Below are 18,716 nucleotides of genomic sequence, written 5' to 3' on the forward strand. Positions count from 1 at the left end.
GAAGACCCCCCTTACCACCCTGAAGATTACGAGCCCCCCCCCCCCCCCCCCCCGAGTTCCCAACCCAACACCACCTACCACCTATCCCTACCCTACCCCTTACCCCTCCGACGCCTCACTCTGCCAAACACACACACACACACACATACACACAACACACAACACAAAACACGCGTGCACACAAATGACGACAAAATCAACAAAAAGGTAATTAGGGTAATAATCCAAAAACACGTTCTTAGGAGTTTCTAAAAGTCGGGGTGTCTTCTGCCGGATTGCGCCGATGTGGCGACGGTTCTTTATTTTTACACAATTTACAAGTGAAAATCGAAACAGTAGGGTGCAGGGCGGGCAATTGTAGTTTGTGGAATTACCTGCAATTAACAAACACCTAACGATTAGTTAGCTAGAATGTGAGCCTTCTTCGATAGCCGCCGCGACATTTGCCAAAGTCCCGCTGAGGGGGAGTGAGGGATGTCATTCAACACAGTGTGTCCATAGGGCGACGATGGCAGGGTCACACTGGCCTAGACTGTTCTTACCGCTGCGCAAATGAAGCTATGAAGCTGGCTTATCCTATTTGGTGAGAGAGGAGCATTGGAAAAAAAATAAACATTTTGAGATTGATCGCTTGAGCAACGAGAAAATTACAGTAACATTGAATGTCTTCGCCTTGCTTCATGTTGTGTGTGAGAGAGAGAGAGAGAGAGAGAGCGAGAGAGAGAGAGAGAGAGAGAGAGAGAGAGAGAGAGAGAGAGAGAGAGTCCAGAGTGAACGAACGTGTTTTCAGAGTTTTAAGAACGGCTTCGTTAAAAGCATTTAGGTGCGCCGCACTATGTCAGTGAGAAAGCCGGGTTGTCTCTGTTACGCAACGACAGACATACACAAAAAAAGAGATGGTTGGTTTGCTTTGTGTCCTGTATGTTTCCAGCTCAGTCACACAGTCATACAGTAACCGAAATACCAAGTCCATGGAGTCATTTTGGTGCTGTTATCCCACTCATGTGCTGATGTGCTTTATTAAACAAATTAACCGTTCTTGGGCACCTAATTCTTATTGTCAGTATTGTCATTACTATCAAGGCACTAATATTATTGGCTCCTTCTTTAAGTTTGAAGGACGCATATTGACACAAATGGAGGATTTCAAGATCCAAACCAAAAGTGAAACGAGCAAAAATGAATCACAATCGGATCAACACCCCTGCTAGAACATCACACATGTGGGCCCTAGTTTATGAGTTGTACTCCCTATCCTAAAAATCATTTGGGATGTCCAAACGATGGCACGAGGTGGACGTCCACCACATACTTGAAGAGCGATCTCGTATAATTCACAGAGCACATGCAATGTTAAATGGAAGATCAAAAAGCAGATTTGAGGTTTGTGGATTTCCTCTGTGTTCAGTATGTTATTGGTGAAGAAATGCACTTGCCTATTATACTGTTGAGTCAATGAACGATAGCTGCTCCAATATTCTCCATAATATAGTATTGTGCATGCTGGTGATGTATGTATACAGTAGCTTGAATTGATTAACTTATACTGTAGATGTTATGTATTCATATGAACATGAAATTACTAGACTTTACTCTGATTATTTTCTATTTATTTTATTTTTATCGGATTGTTAGCTAGACCTTCTTTTAATCGGTGGTTTCTTTACTCCATTCGCTGAAGTACGCTATACCAAAACAGTGATTGTTAACAATAAATTGATCTGTTCTGGACACTGGCTATGGTGGAATGCAGTTATTGGTAAAGTGGTGGTGTGTGGGGTTATGTTTTGTTCAATGCCTTTTTGCCCTTATTCATGGACAAATCATTACTTGACAGATCAGCTTGATATTAAACGCTTGGTTAGCTCTTCAGCAAGTGCATGGTATCAAATGGTATTTCCTTTAAAACACAATAATGTCTTACCAATCCAAAACTGTTTGTATACCCAACAGAAGTATCTAGATGGCCACCTCCTGGCCAAGTTTAGTGTTATGATTTAAAGTGCATACTTCACAGAATCCTACTCTAAATAATAATTTCCCGCTTCCAAACAGTCAACAAATTGCACAACACAAATAGTAAATTTATCTATAGCTCTTCTTTGTAACCAGAGGCCACGCAAAGCGATTTACAATGACATTCACCAAATCATGCGCAGATTCACACACCGACAGCGGCGTCAGCCATGCAAGCGACAGCCAGCTCGTCGGGAGCAGTTAGGGTTTTGGGCCTTGCTCAGGGGCACCTCAACACTCAGCTAGGAGGAGCCGGGGAGCGAACTAGCAACCTTGCTGTCACCAGCCAACCTACGATACCTCCTGAGCTACATTCCGAATCCTTTTAATGTGACAGAGTTCTTAACACAACGTCTGGGCACCCAAACACACACAAAGAGCACGTCTGACATCATTTGTATATTTCCTCTGACTCCTACTCGAGATATCTGCACGCTAAAGTGAACAATTTCAGGTAAGCTATAAGCATTTAAGCGGCACTTTTGAATAATCCCAAAGAAGAGAAACGTTGTCTATTCACAGCTGTCGTCTTTCTTTGTTCTCATCTAACACGACAACACAGACATCCAATCTAAATTGACGTTATTTCAAAGTAATCCTACATTTACGTAATCTTCCGTTTGCATTACAATTGCTGCGTACAGACCCAGTTTATAAAAACAAAGTACTGGAAAGTAGAGCGACAAAATCAGCGAGTAGATGTTTTTCCTCTTCTCTGAATGTGTAATGTCAGAGTATCAGTAAAGTCAGGCCGTCTCTTGATTTCTCCATCTGGTGCTGTGGTGCAGGGACGGACACGGAGAGCCATCTCAGAGGGGCCTTGAGGGAGGCCCGGTGGCTCTCAGCTCCCCACTCCAGAGGCTCTTCCCTGGGAAGGGTTCGGGCGGCCGCTGGGCTGATGGGGACCGACATGAATAATTTAGGCCTGCATTAAACTCGAAGGAAACAGTGACTCATGTAAAAGCAAGAGTGGCAACGCAAAGTGGTCCGAGAGACTTTGCTGCCCTGTCTTCAGACCGTGTCTGGTTAGCTTCTATGTGTCCGCAGTCCGCACGCACACACACACACACACGCACGCACACACACACACACACACACACACACACACACACGCACACGCACACGCACACGCACGCACGCACGCACGCACGCACGCACGCACGCACGTGCACGCACGCACGCACGCACGCACGCACGCACGCACACACGCACGCACGCACACACGCACACACGCACACACACACACACACACACACACACACACACACACACGCGCACACGGATACCCCACAAATGCAGGGTTAGCTTACTGAGCTGAGATAGTTCAGTGTCTCAGAAGAAAGCCAGGGGAGAGGGGAGGGAGGAGAACGTAGGAGACTCATCCCGTCTCTCTATACAACATGCTGGGAGCTCAGTGCATAGCACAGCGCACTATAAATAGAAGTTTTCCCCTGCAGCGGGCAGTCCAGAGAAGCCCTGTACGTGCGCTAGTATTCTGGCACACAAACCGAAAGGCTGTAGACTTGGGGGGTTGGGGGGGGGGGGGGTTATGACACTGGAAGAACAATCTAGTGCAATGACATTTTCTGTGTAAGAGGGCCAACCCAGAAGAGGTAAAAGCTTCCTTTTGCTGGGATGCTGTGTGGTTAGTTTTATATTTATTGTGTATTAGTGCTTAAGAAGGATGAACTGTTTTCCGTTGGACACATTTAAGCTGCAGTGCTCTTGAGTTATTTATTTAGAAAAATGTATGGTTTACATCGTTTGTTTTTATTTCCAAGCCATAACTAATTCAAATATTTGACTAACTAGTACCAAAGGAAGGAGACTAAGATGTCATCAATAATCGCCAAGTACGTACAAATACCATATTATCGGATTACTTCAACTTCATAATGGAGTCAGTACCAAATACCAACCCTTCAAATGTCAATACGCAGTTATCCTAACAAGCAATAATTTGTATCATCCATTTTTAATAAAGGGATGATGCATTAAGAGATACATTTGTGTATTCAGACAAAAGGTATTGAGATAGTTTTCCCTAATATCTATACCCTGATAGGTCCCCTTTAACCAGTAGATGGAGCTGTACAAATGGGTAAAATGTGTGTGTGTGTGTGTGTGTGTGTGTGTGTGTGTGTGTGTGTGTGTGTGTGTGTGTGTGTGTGTGTGTGTGTGTGTGTGTGTGTGTGTGTGTGTGTGTGTGTGTGTGTGTGTGTGTGTGTGTGTGCTCGAGACAGGCGCATTTGTCCCACCCAAAGATTATACCGCAGAATAATTGATTTTTAAATATTTTACTCACTTGCTTTTATTTTGAAAGCGCAACACAGTGTCTTGTCACCGGCCCCATGAATGGTGTTGTATGCCCCCCACGGAGCCTTTAAGGCAGCGCGCAGGGTTGGGGGCGGTTGGGAGTTAAGGCCTTCAGGCTGGAAACGCCTTCGAATCCCTGCCTAAAAGGCTAAGTTGGGGGCATACCTTCGTCCCCTCAACGGCTCAGACTGTTTGAGATGCGGGTGTCTGCAGCTAGCGACAGGTTAGAGCCGTTGAGATGAAAAGACAGCAGCAGCGTAGTTTAAATGATTTCTTTCTCCAGGGGAAGAAAAATAAGTAAGGAAATGTTGGTCACAATTTTATCCAGGAGGATAATTATATTTTCAGACTAACGTTAGAGTTGCTGATGTTGTGATTCAACATCTAACTACTACACTCTTGCTTGGTAAAAGTTGTTATTATGAACGTTACTAGCCAACGTTTGCTGGCGAAAATGTGGCAGACTTTACAATAAACTAAAGGACAAAAAGCGATTTTATTTAAGATGATTGTAAAAAGAACATTATTTTTCTATTAACTTAAACCATGTCACCTGAAAACGAGTAACATCACACATCTCCCACATCTAGAAAGGAGTTTGTCTGCATGTTTTTACTTTGTTCTTGACAATCCCATCAGTATTTTTCTATGCCTCATTCATCTCCACTGCTTTCATATTAGAGATCAGATGACGTCCAGCTGGACACTAACAGTGAGAGTGATGCAGTGAAAGCCAGCGCTGCAGAGTTGCAGGTAGGTGCTACAGTATATGAAGAGTGAGGTGATGTTAGGTTGTTGATCATGAGAGGAAATTTGAACATGATAAGAAGTGAAAATTTAAAATTAAAAACATGATTTTAATATTCCACTAGCTTTACCATCAGTACTTTTCTATACCTTATTCACCTAACCTTAAAGGGGACCTATTATGCTTTTTTCGACTTTTATGACCTATAAACGTTGTTACAATGATGATGTTTGAATGATTGATAGTCATGTTTGTTTAACCATACTTAAGTGTCAAATAATGACGTACATGCATTTCGAAGTATTCCTTGCTGACAGTCTGGGGTGGCTGTGCAGAGCGCTAAACACTCGGGACAACGTTTGCGATTCACTTGTTCACATTTCCGGGCAATCATCTACGTAGAGGCACTCCTGCCGTGCCCCCATATGCCTGGTCAAATCTGCCCGCGCGCGCGCTTCAAGGAAGTTAACCAATCACAACGGAGTTGGGTTGGCAGGAGGGGGGCGAGGGGGCGGAGAAGGACGAAACGGAGCGTTGACAGAGAAGGCTGAAAGCGCCCAGATGAGAGGAAGAGTTTCCCGAAAATCTACATCGTTTTTTGTGTTTGGTTAAACATGACTATCAATCATTATAACAACGTTTATAGGTCATAAAAGTCGAAAAAGCATAATAGGTCCCCTTTAAAGGGTTAGGGTTAGGGTGCTTGTAGTAACTGCAGTCTTGTTGCATTGTGTGACATTGTGACTGTTTTCCTTTTAGGGTGTTCAGTGCAGGGACAGACAGCTGAGAGACACTGAAGTCAGGGCAGAGAGAGAGGAGTCATATCAGCCACATCCAAAATTAATTGAAACTCAAGGTCTGTCTAAGAGAACTCTCTCCTTCCAAGAGCGGTGGTAGAAGGACTTTCCCTGCATGGCTACATTATGATGCAGTACAGAAGGGGGTTTTGTGTTTTTATTGCATGAGAGTACACCAGGACAAACCCACACCATTTGCTGTAAAATCCGAGCCCGCCTTTATCATTTCTGGATTCAACAATTGGAAGAAAGCTATGGAAAAATGTAGCAATGGCTCTTTCGCCTAGGCCAGTGTTTTTCAACCTCTTGTGTGCCACGGCACGTTTGACGCTGTTGGATAACACTACAGCGCTATCTAGCTTTTATTTGTATCAACACTACACAGTAATTGATATTTATCAGTTCATTACATCCATTCTAATGTCGTTTTCGTTTACCTTTGCACACCAATTAGTTAGTGGAAATGTGGAAGAATATCACACACTCGAGAGTAAAAACAAGTTGGTGTACATGTTCAAATTCTTGATGCTGTTTTTCCCTTTAACCTTAACCTTTGCCTGTGTCTGTTCAGTGAGGCATAAGATACAACTAAGAAAAGAAAAGGTATTCAGAAAATACGAATTCAAATTTAGATCAATATTCTTCCTATGTTATTTATCAGTCTACAAAACTGTATGATAAGGCCTGCAATTAAAGAATTAATTTGATATGCATCAGTTCAATACTGTCAATCAAAATGTGTTTTCCTTTACAAATCTATCTTTATAGAAGAATAAAATACATTTGTGAATGTTTTGCAGTGTGGTTCATTGTCGACATATTTCTGTTCAAACCATTAATGGATCTATCAGGTTTCCGATATGTGTCCCCTCCAATGTTAAACTCGTTCCTAAGCCCCTGGTCGTGTGCGACCAAATCAGTTTGAATGAATGAATCTGTAAAAAGAACGAACCAACCTGATTTCTTCTCTCTCGTTTGTCTCATTCATCTCGTTCGTTCTCTAGGAGACTTGACTCCTACTGAAGTACTCCAGTGAGCTGATGGTGGACAGCAACACAGACACAAATTTATATTTCGAACAATCATTGTAAATGCAGACTTCTTCCCCTACACACATTGTTTTCACTATCACTATCAATCACTATCTTGCCGTAATACCAATGTTACACTGAAATAGTCAAAATAGTCCTCTTGTGGCTAAGAAGCATTAGGCAGGTCTGTCAAATGCAAAGATGTATTTCCCAACGTATTAAACGTCATCTGACAATAAACAATGTTTGCCTTAAAAATATAATTAAAAACTTGTGCGATCTGTTTTCATTGGGTTTTCGAGCGATGAGTAGCGATAGAAGATGACCATTGGTATAATACCAGTCCTAATATGATCAAGTTTTTCCACCTAGGGAAATACTCACAATTCCACAATATTAGACAAGCACTAATCCAATAAAGGACACGCAGGTTTATTCACTGATGAAAGTGAAATACGTGTTGTTTCAAATATCAATATCTTTCTTGAACGCCTTATTGGCACCAGCTGTTGACTTGAAAAGCTGTCCAATCAACACAGAGATAAGCATCCCGAATTAATCAGGGAGTGATTTAAGAGACAGCTCCTTAATGGAAAACCCATATGAAACATCCGGTTTTAGAATATTCATGTATCTTCTAGATGCTGCATCAGTGAATGGGAAAACTGCAATTTCTGTAACTTAAAAATTCTACTTCGTATGACACAGTACCAAGTACCCAAATGTCAATAGGCAGTTATCCTTACAAAACAATCATTTGTATCATCCATTTTAAATAAGGGGATGATGCATTAAGAGATACATTTGTGTATTCAGACAAAAAGCATTGAGATAGTTTTCCCTAATATCTATACCCTGATAGGTCCCCTTTAACCAGTAGATGGAGCTGTACAAAGGGGTAAAATGTGTGTGTGTGTGTGTGTGTGTGTGTGTGTGTGTGTGTGTGTGTGTGTGTGTGTGTGTGTGTGTGTGTGTGTGTGTGTGTGTGTGTGTGTGTGTGTGTGTGTGTGTGTTGGTGATTGATGAACACATAAATTATATCATGTATGTGCACTGTGTGTACAATTCTTAAATTCAAGTTGAATCCACAAGTCGGAAGATCAGTTAGGGTGCATGTGTGTGTATGTGTATGTGTGCATGTGCGTGTGTGTGTGGGTGTGTTTGTTTGTTTGTTTGTTTGTGTTGCATGTGCATGTGTGTCTGTGTGTGGGAAAGACAATCAATCAAGAAACAACAATCGCAATCAGCCGAAAACGAACTAAGAAATTGAGCAACCTGATGTAGAAGAAGATGTGTCTGATCAAGGATTAATCTAATCATCTAATGTTTAATGGTTTATGGTTTATGGTTCTATAACCTGACCCATGACGTAGGTGCACTGCTAAAACCTCAACTGCCAACACTCACATGGAATCTGTGTTAGAATCAATGACACAAGTTGGTCAGCTCTCTTCACATTTGTGTTCTGTGACTTGTTCCACTGTGTCTGCAGCTAGACCACTAGACCACACGGGAGGCTGCGTCGCTGGCGGTGCGTCTCGCTGTTGCTTCCTGTGATCAAGCGTGTGTTTGTGTGTTGGCTTTGTCTCGCTCACATCCTCTGTTTTTCACTCATTCTTTTCTATGCTTCAATCCTGTTACACAGTCTAGAGCAAGGTGTGTGTGTCTGTGTTGTTGCTGTTTTAGGTGAGTGGAGTGGAGTCCACCAAATAAATGATGTTTTTTGAGAATTTGCCTGAGGATATGTTAAGAGCTATATTCTCCCTTCTGCTATTTGGCACAGCTCTGCAAGGTAATACCAGTTCATTTGTGCATTATATGTATGAGTTATACTCTGACACCTATGGATGCAGATATGATCTTGTTATTACCAAGACACCAGACATACACCCATCAGTATAAGCACTGTAAGAGTAAGATGGGGAAAAAGTGTGAAAATGTGTTCTGGCACTAATGTCCCGTACGGCCTTTTCGGTGTGTCTGACAGGGCTCGAGGCTTTAAAAGTGATCCACTTTGAAGAAGAAGAGGTAGCAGTGGGCCAGAACATCAGCCTACCGTGCATCTTCAACGATACATTTGATATAAAAATCAGCCAAATCGAATGGCTCAAGAAGCCAAGCTTAAAGCTGGTTGTTCACAATGTGAAGAACGGACCCCACTATTTCAGGAATGTTTCGTTGCAAATTGAGATTGCCGATATTGATGCACTCCAGGGCTCGTATCTGCAGCTTTTCAACACGCAGGTAAATGACAGCGGGACATATGTCTGTGATCTCACAACATATCCAAACGGCTCCATGAGCAGAGAAACACGGCTCGAAGTTAAAGGTATGAAATATATTGTTCATATGGATTATATTATATTATATTATACCCATGCATATTTTATACACTTGGAATGTAAATAGTCTAAATGTATTGTTTTTTCTTTTAAAGCATGTATTTTGAGTAGCATGGGCGTAGGATCTAATGGGGACGGGGGTAGAAGTCCCCCTGACTCCCCCACCCAAATTCACGGTTCAGGTCATTTCACCATATCATCGTTTTGGAGTGACGCTGTTGATAAAGCAGGGGTTGACGCAAATGCCGATAATATCCATAATAATATCTATATATATATATATATATAGATATAGATATAGATATAGATATATACTATATCACAGGTTTCTCCCCAAAAAATGTTATAGCATGTCACATTGAAATTGAGCTGTACCGACAAAGACATTTCATTTCTGGAGCGGTCTAATTGGTGAAATACACGTGTTTTATTGGAATAATGCTTGAAATAAGCTAAACTGCAAAAACATGTAAGCGCCCTCAGGACACAGTTGTTGGCTTTCAGGTCAACTCTTGGTCAGAGTCTGACTCGCTTCAATGAGTGGTGGCACTATGATGATTTAAGGTCTTGTTCTGTGTTTGATATAATGACTGCGATGCGCGCCAAGGTTTTGAGCAGTGGAAGAAAGTGTAAACAAGGTGTAAATGATTGACTCCGTTTGCCCTTAATTCCATTTAGACGCGGAAGTGACATGTGATAAGGACAGCACTCTGGAAGTGTCTGTTGGGGACGATGTCACTGTTCAATGTGAAGTACGTCTGTATCCTACGGCACTCTACAAGTGGTTTAAAGTAAGTCCACAAACACATCTCAATAGGTTCCATTTCATCCACTGTTGTTCATTTAATGAGAAGGAAATGGTAAGCAATTGTAAATGTCCATGGTAGTATTTAACCAAAAGTTTAATGAAGATTCATGCCCTGACTTTGGCCCAGGATGGAACCTTGGTGTCAGAGAATAGCTCCCTGGAGGTTGTGGTGATGGACGAGTCTCAAGCAGGAGTTTATACACTGACGGTCTCCACTGGACACAAGACAATGCAAAGGAGTTTTAACGTTACAGTACTCACACCGACCGAAAGCCCAAGCACAGGTGAGGTTACTGATTGGGATTTCGTTGGATGGTCATGGAGCTAAATCCATGGGAACTTTTTTTTTTGTGCGATTAAATTCACCTGATTAAATCTGATATATTTCATTGGTATCTCATCTCCGAGATGTATGATATATTACAAATGCTGTTGGCCTACAACTCTACATACAAACCAATACAAATAAAGTGAATCTCTGCCTTAAATGTACTGTTGTTAAGACTGAGTAAAGATGAAGCATTCACATCTTCTACTGTTTCAACTGTATCTGAGTAACCTCCAACCCATTTTATACCATCCAAAACCGCAATGTGAGCTACGCACACATTAGATACCCTAAATCTTCACACCATCATCAAAGGGCCTGTGGTTGTGACCGCGATCGGCTGGACGAATTCAAGAAAGCTGGCGCAAAAAGCAGTTTTCATTTATTTAACGTAATACAGTTGGTGATTCATTTAGTAAAGCTCCATACAAACCTTATTTTATACAAGTTATGTATCATTAATATTTTCTTTCACGGGATATTTCTCATATTTGACACATAATAAACAATCTGACTCTGATACTAAAAGGGCCTATTATGGTCCCACGTTCGCGCAACGCAGACGTGAACCTGTTTTTGGTTTTGCGTCGGGTTTTAGTGAGCGGACCAATCACAGCCCTAGCTGCCGTGTCGCCTCGACGGAAGGTTACGATTAGTGGGAGGTGCACGTCAGGCCCTTGTGGTGGAGGCAAGGAGGGTCCGCAAGGACGTTATGGGTCCTTAAACCCCCTTGTGCTGCACAAACGTGGGTCCATAATCAGCCTACTGACATCTACCATACCATTTTAACATGGCATATTGGTTATTTTGAATTACACCAATAACCATGTAAACACGTCTCCTTTTCACAGAGTGGACTACTATTCTTTCCCAGAATACAAATCATTCAAGTACCGGCGTGGTGTACGTGCCAACCACCGGGCCTGTTGAGGCGTCCTCCACATTAGAAACCCGCCAAAACGTCTCCAGCTCAGTCCCTACTACTCAAGCCACGACGGAAAACACTTACACCACCGCAGAGTCCCGCAACGAATCCTTTACCGTGCGGCCGATCAGCAGCTCCTCAGCGACGACGTTGGGTTCAGAAACCCACCGGGGGTCCACTGAAAGGGCGGGCAATGTCACGGAGGAGCGCGTCCCAGGGGATGTGGATCAGCAACACACAGCCACGTTGACCACAGTAGAGATTGAGACCGACATCCCGGACGGCCTGACGAGGACAACCGCGAACCTCTCCTCTTCCCGCCTGACAACCGAAGAGACGGTGGTTATCGTGAAGACATCAGGTACTGCCCCCCCATATCGCAGCCCCCTCTGTGGGCCGTGCTCTGGTGTTGACCCAGCGGACGGAGCAGGGGAGTTGGGTTCGGTACTTAGTTTGAAGGCCCTTCCATCCTGAGGTGTATTCTTAATCTAACCGACAAAACTAACCTGAAACAAAACAAAGCCGTCTCCAACTGGCACCATCAAACGCCAACATCAGGGCCGGTGCTCTGTGCACGTTTGTGGTTGTTGGCTTTTTTCAGATTCAGTTTCTTGTTGGCCTACAAGAATTTGGTCGAATTGGTCGAAATCGAAACAGCCCAAGTGCTAGAGTCGGGTGTTGGTGTTTGCTGGGGCAGTGTGCATGTACCTAAGCTACTGGAGAAAGGAAAACGAAAGGCCGACATAACAATTGATTGATTGATTGATTGATTGATTGATTGATTGATTGATTGATTGATTGATTGATTGATTGATTGATTGATTGATTGATTGATTGATTGATTGATTGATTGATTGATTGATTGATTGATTGATTGATTGATTGATTGATTGATTGATTGATTGATTGATTGATTGATTGATTGATTGATTGATTGATTGATTGAAAACTTTATTGAACAACAATTAACAGAAGTGTTCAAAAGGATTAAAAAACCCAAAAGCCCAAAGGCTTTTTTCCATTGTGGTCCTTTAGATGGAAAGGGACTACAACGTTGAGGAAAAAAGGGTAATTAAATAAATTAAACAAGGGATAAGTTCCCAGACAGACAAGCAGACACATATAATAATAATAAAATAATGCAAAAAAAATATACAATAATTCAATAATACAATAGCCTATACTGAAGACAGCTGAAACAATTGAAGGAAACCTGGGGGCTGCTGAATGAATCACAGGAGACATCCAGTCATCCAGTCATCTAGTCATCTAGTCATCTATTCCAGAGCAATAAGGCGACAATCAGCCATGGGTTAGGGGCAGTTCCCATGACACTTATGAACGGTCCTGTGAGATGTTGACTATGTTTTCCGCTTTGTTCCAAAGGCTCTACGTCTAGTTATGGGTGGCTGGCCATCGTTCTGTGTCTGGTCTTGTTTGTCGTGTTCACAGTTCTCTACAGGAGACACATCGTCCAAAAGAGGTGAGATGCTTCTTTCGAACGACCTTGCGTGCCTAGAATAAATGCTGTGTGTCTTACGCTTGATTCAATGCCTCACCGACCAGACAGTGTTATTGTTACCTCCTCACGTAATTTTAGTTTTTTAGTTTTTTAGTTTTTGTGTGATGATTCCCATTTTGCAGTATCTACATATCGAACAAGCGTGATAATGCGAGTAGGAACGGCAAACAACCGGCAGACTAGCTCTTTCGGTTTTTTCATGACTGTCAACATGAATGTATTTCACCTCCGTACCCAGGCTGGACCTTCCACCTCCGTTCAAACCCCCGCCTCCTCCATTGAAGTACACCTCACTCAAGCCACAGCAGATTCCAATGAACAGCAGCTGCACGTGGGAGGGAGAGCTTGGGGGACAGTGATGACTTCATTTTTCCGTGCTCCCGCATGTAAAGGGATAGTTGGTCTGTTGCATAGAAATATGAACATATTATACCCAGACTCATTCCACACATAGTTTGTTTCGCAAGAGCAACATTGTGTGTGCGTGTGTGTGTGTTTGTGAGTGTGTGTCTGCATGTGTGTGTGTGTGTGTGTGTGTGTGTGTGCGTGTGTGTGTGCGTGTGCGTGTGCGTATGTGCCAATGTTTGTGTGTGTACATAGAGCATGCACATGACGATGAGTGAAAGGTTAAAGCTGATTGGTGCTCTGTTTAGTTCCCACGGCATTGTGTGCTTTAACAACGTGTGTTTCAATGTTGTGCTTCATCTTGTTACCATATATAGATGTGCTGTGCTCCATGTCATATCTTCTTTCCATCTGCTTAATATGATCAAACAACATCCGTGCACAGGTGTGCAGGCCTCTTTCTCTTTTTTTAAGAACCTCAACTTCCTGCTTTGTCTTTTTTCCATTTCGATTTTGCAGAGTGACTGCATGCCGGCAATAAGGATATCTAGATGAGAAATTATTGTAAATGGTCCACATCGATAGACTTGCACCACATGAAGCACAAACCACTTGTGTAGGCTGACCGGTTAGGTGTTCGATGTAATAAATGAATGTACAGGAAATGCTATTTTCTTACTATGCTTTTAGATACCGAAATTTGATCTGGATTATATTTTATCTTATCCAATTATATATATGAATATACATATAATTATACACATTTGTATCATCTTAACGTATAAAAATATCCATATATTATGCATATGTATATATATAAATAAAAAATGCTCATTATTAATATGATAATTTGATATTATTATCAGATATCGTTATTATCAGATATCAGATATCAGTTGTGTGCTTATTTCTGAATATTTTCTGAAACAATATAGCACTTGATGTAAAGTGTCAATCTTTAATAAAATGATATGCAATCTAGCATGTGTCAAAGTGTGTGTGTGTGTGTGTGTGTGTCTGCGTGCTTGTGTCTGCGTGCTTGTGTCTGTGTGGGTGTGGCTGTTGGGGGGGGGGGGGGGATGCAATTATTAATAGAGATATCTTGAATAAAATATGATCAACTCAAGAGAGTGGAATTCAAAGAATGGAACAGCGACTCTTTAATGTATAAAAGAGCTGTGGTGCTTTATTTAAGTCTGTTACATTTGAAAGAATAGGCTGATGTCGATTCTGTAGACGTTGGAGGTTACATAGCTTCCTGTTCTCAACTGAAAACCAGCATTCAACCAGGATCCACCAGAGATCTAAGCAGGCAGAGCAAGCCAGACCTGGGACCGCCCTGGACCGACTGATTCAGCACATGGTCGTGAAAGATCTACTGAAACATGCCAGGTAAAATACATTAAAATAGATTTGTATTCTGCAACATTGTGATGTCTATAGGTTCAAAAACATTCGTATTCTGCAACATTTTCCTGTCTATAGGTTCAAAAGCATTGGAATCTGTAACATTACAATGTCTATAAGTCTATAAATAAATGTAAATCTAAACATTTGTTTGATTTAAGCAATTAGGCAATGAAAAAATGCAGATATACTAAGTTAAACAACTTCATGTTCATGTTCATTTGTTAAGTTGAGGATATTAGTGTAAGCATTTTTTTTCATTGCCTAATTGCTTGAATCAAACAGTTTAGTTATGTGTGGTTGATTTAGGTTCTCTATAGTAAATACCTGGGAGTACACGCTACAGCTCACAGTCTTGATGTCCGTAAAGTACTCACGAGTGTACTAACATCGCCTGGCTATTAGAAGAGTGTGTAGGAGTTTGCATTGAGGTTTATGTTTGTGTGTTTACAGAAAAATGTCAGCCTATGTTGATGGGGGCTCTGGTGGTGATGGCCATAGCCCTGCTGATCTCAGTGTGCGTCAACATTGTTCAATGCTACCTCAGACAAAGGAAAAACTCAAAGACAGGTATATACCCCACTACATAACTCTGTGTGTCTCAATACAGAGAGGAAACAAAGGAACACATGTAATTGTCTTTAAAATACTATAATATCTTTACAGCATTGCTTTGGTAACTTTAATATGGAAATTCATTACGTAAAAATTGCTCTTGAATTGCCATTACGTAACATTATGGTCAAACCTAATGTTTTTTCTTACAAATGTATGGAATTACTATTATACAGCATAGACAACCATGACACTGTGGATCTTCTTTGTTTTTCAGACAGTATCGAGAGGAGGTATCAAGGACAGAGGTACAGCATTTTTGGGGCATAGCCACCACTAAGTTGTGCGTGTGTGTCTGTGTGTGTCGGTGTATTTATAGGAATCCTGCAGCATTTATTGTGTCCCCTATCTATACATCTATACCAGGTGAGCCCTAGCTATGGCCTCTACCTTTACCAGGAGGGCCCTAGCTCTATCTTTACCAGTAGGGCTGTAGTTATGGTCCATCTTTACCAGGAGGGCCCTAGCTCTATCTTTACCAGTAGGGCTGTAGTTATGGTCCATCTTTACCAGGAGGGCCCCTAGCTCTTTCTTTACCAGTAGGGCTGTAGTTATGGTCCATCTTTACCAGGAGGGCCCTAGCTCTATCTATACCAGTAGGGCCCTAGATATGCTCATGGCCCAGACTGTTTTGCTCCAATGTGTGTAAACTATGAACAGGGGGTTGCCGTAACATAATGTCCACCACACATTATTACAATTTCCTCTTCCCTGTCTGTCCTGACCAGTTCCAGCTCTAGTATGGAGAATGGAGTCTATCGCTTTCACGATGATATCCCCGAGCATCAAGAGAATCCTATTTATGGAAACATTCTCAAAGTAAGAAGAGGTGAGGCCAAGTGGGACAAGATCTGTAGAGCTTTCGAGTGTTTGTGTTTCGTTTAAGTCTTTCCTTTCCTCCTTCCTTCTGTGTGTCACATCGCATAACGATGTTTATCGAATGTGGTATTCATTGTGGCCGAAATAAGCAGTTTGCAGTTGAGACTGACGCGCTTTGTTTGAATCATTTATTTGCACTCTTTAAACAGTGAAAGGGTGCACTGCGCCTCGAGAATCGATGACCCTGCAGCATGCACAAGGCAACAAGGTACCTGGTATGACCGTAATGTGTGCTAGGAAAAGGATTGAGAACACTAGACAGAGCATGATGATCATAATAATCAGAAATAAAGAACAATGTGGATAATTGTTAAACCCATATACTGTAAACTATTATAGACGCTACCTGACTATAGAGTTTATAATCAGTATGTGCGTGTGTGTGCCTGGGCATGTGTGTACCCCATGTGCATGTGTGTGAGTGTGTGTGTTTGTGTGTGTGCGTGTGTGTGTGTGTGTGCGTGTGTGTGTTTGTCTTTTTGTGTGAGCGTATGAGCTCCTGGTCATGTGTGTGTGTGTGTGTGTGTGTGTGTGTGTGTGTGTGTGTGTGTGTGTGTGTGTGTGTGTGTGTGTGTGTGTGTGTGTGTGTGTGTGTTTGTGTGAGCGTATGTGCTCCTGTTCAAATTTCAAATGCGTGTTCATGTGTCTGTGTGTGTGTGTGTGCATGTGTGTGCATGTGGGCCTGTGTGTGCATGTGTGTGTGTGAGTGTGAGTGTGTGTGTGTGTGTCCCAGTCCCGCTGTACATGCGTATGACCATCGCTGTGCGTGTGACACCAGCCCTCAGAGTCCCACATGAACTACGCCTCCCTGGACCTCAAGGAGACCAAACGGGGCCACAAGAAGAAGAACGGCGTGCACCCGGGGCCCACCGGGGACCCCCGCCCGGACCTCCAGGCCACCCTGCTCCGGCCCCCCGGGGAGGCAGAGGAAGGCCGGCTCTCCTCGGGGGGGGGCGGCAGCCCCGGCCCCTCCCACAGCAGCATCTACCTCAACAGCCATCAGATCGCCATGGAGACGGAGGAGCGAGGACGGGACGACGGGTGGCCCGGGACGAGCCGGCCGCCGACCTGGGGCGCCGACGGGGACTGGCCGCTCCGGAACGGCGCCTGGGGGCCGGCGGGGGAGAGGGAGAGTGGGGAGGAAGAGGAGGGAGAGGGGGGAGAGGAGGGAGAGGAGGGAGAGGAGGAAGAGGGGGCAGAGGTCTGGCTGGAGGCGCGGTGTTAGCGGGGGGAAACGGATGACCGAGGCTCGGTCTGCCAACACTCGGAGGGATCCTTTGATCCCCCGCCGGGATCACGGCGCGTCCACAATGACAAGGGCGACTTCCGGCTGTCTGGTTGTGCTTGCACACCGCACAGAGCAGGGCTTGAACGACCGTCCGGAAGTCTTGGCGTTTTCCCGGCGGGCCGAATCCCGCCTTAAGGTCAGACGACAACGGAACAAATAATCGGAAATGTTTTAGCTCGCTCCCCCCTGGTAAAACCTGCTCTAGGGCAGTGTGCTGTAACCTACGCTTGGTTTATAGGGAGTAGTTCACGAGGTGAGCAGGTGTCCTCCTTGATGTGGGACCTCACTGTTTGTCCCCCGTCCCGCATATCGAGACGATGTACCGCAGGACAGGGTGTGATCGTGGGGCAGTGTTTGATGTGTTTTAAACCGCGCACCTGTAGTTCAAGCGCAGGTTAATGTGTCACTACTTTTGCTGCCTGCTACACCGCGCCCAACGTCGAATACTGCGACCCACAACAAAGTAACAAGCCATACAGCTTTACGATTATTCAGTGTCACACACAGGCACGCCCTCAAGCCACATGCAAGAATGTGTACGTTTTGAATTGGACATAAATAAAACATTGTTAGACTAGCTTTCTGCAGCTGTACCGTGTCGCACATTGTCCCAGCACAAACATACTCTTCGACCCACGTCTGGTTTGTTGGGTGGTGGTCACCCAAGGCCCCCATTCAGGGCGGGGCACGAGCAGACCCATATGAAACCTACCGCCATGGCACGCTTTTGCAAGCAGACAAAACATTTGGCCGGTCTGGGCCAAGATGCCAAGGTTCAGCCCTGGCGTGAAGTCGCGCAGTGAGCCTTAGCATGAGCCAGCCGAGGTGCTAGACCCGCGCTGCTCAGTGGAAACTCAACACCGGAACGCGTGTGCTCAGGCTCCTGTATCTCAACGGTGCGGGGCGGCGGAAATGCAGCACGACTGGTCCAGGGAGGCCTTTGAGGGCAGGGTAGCAAATACTACACATTGTAAATATTGTTAGTCACGGCAATCTATATAAAAAGATATAGCTGAAATATGAAAGAAATGCATAATGTATACCGGTATTCGTGCGTTACATGATGGACGTCTAGCTTGTCACAACTTGTGGACAATATAATAAAAAGCAAAGCCTTCAATGTGAGTTGTTATTATTTTAAGTTACGGTGTAGTCATAGGATGCATAATTCTTTTTGATCCAGAATTTTTTTATCAGAGGAAACTTTCTCTTGAAATGTTTTCCATTGCATGTGTTCCACACAGCAATACAACTGTAAATGGCTCATCTTTAGTGCACCACACAGGAAGTGGTAGAGATTATGAAGCACAAAGCGCTCTCTCTCTCTCCCTTTCTCTCCCTCTCTCTCT

The 18,716-nt window shown here is 43.5% G+C and overlaps 2 protein-coding genes across 2 annotated transcripts; both read left to right on the plus strand.

Annotated features, from left to right (window-relative positions):
* Nucleotides 1-8,504: 8,504 nt before the first annotated feature.
* si:ch1073-15f19.2 (T-cell surface protein tactile) lies at nt 8,505-14,092 on the plus strand. The gene is made up of 7 exons (XM_056595083.1): nt 8,505-8,700; nt 8,896-9,237; nt 9,929-10,041; nt 10,186-10,342; nt 11,238-11,672; nt 12,698-12,794; nt 13,072-14,092. Exons 1-7 carry the CDS (start codon nt 8,622-8,624, stop codon nt 13,190-13,192), a joined length of 1,344 nt encoding a protein of 447 aa, XP_056451058.1. The 5' UTR covers nt 8,505-8,621; the 3' UTR covers nt 13,193-14,092.
* Nucleotides 14,093-14,287: 195 nt separating this feature from the next.
* LOC130386109 (uncharacterized) lies at nt 14,288-17,587 on the plus strand. The gene is made up of 7 exons (XM_056594887.1): nt 14,288-14,570; nt 15,039-15,155; nt 15,418-15,448; nt 15,929-16,029; nt 16,229-16,287; nt 16,858-17,196; nt 17,573-17,587. Exons 1-7 carry the CDS (start codon nt 14,564-14,566, stop codon nt 17,585-17,587), a joined length of 669 nt encoding a protein of 222 aa, XP_056450862.1. The 5' UTR covers nt 14,288-14,563.
* The last annotated feature ends 1,129 nt before the right edge of the window (nt 17,588-18,716 follow it).

The sequence above is a fragment of the Gadus chalcogrammus genome, chromosome 7 (genome assembly GCF_026213295.1).
Source record: "Gadus chalcogrammus isolate NIFS_2021 chromosome 7, NIFS_Gcha_1.0, whole genome shotgun sequence".
Classification (NCBI taxonomy): domain Eukaryota; kingdom Metazoa; phylum Chordata; class Actinopteri; order Gadiformes; family Gadidae; genus Gadus; species Gadus chalcogrammus.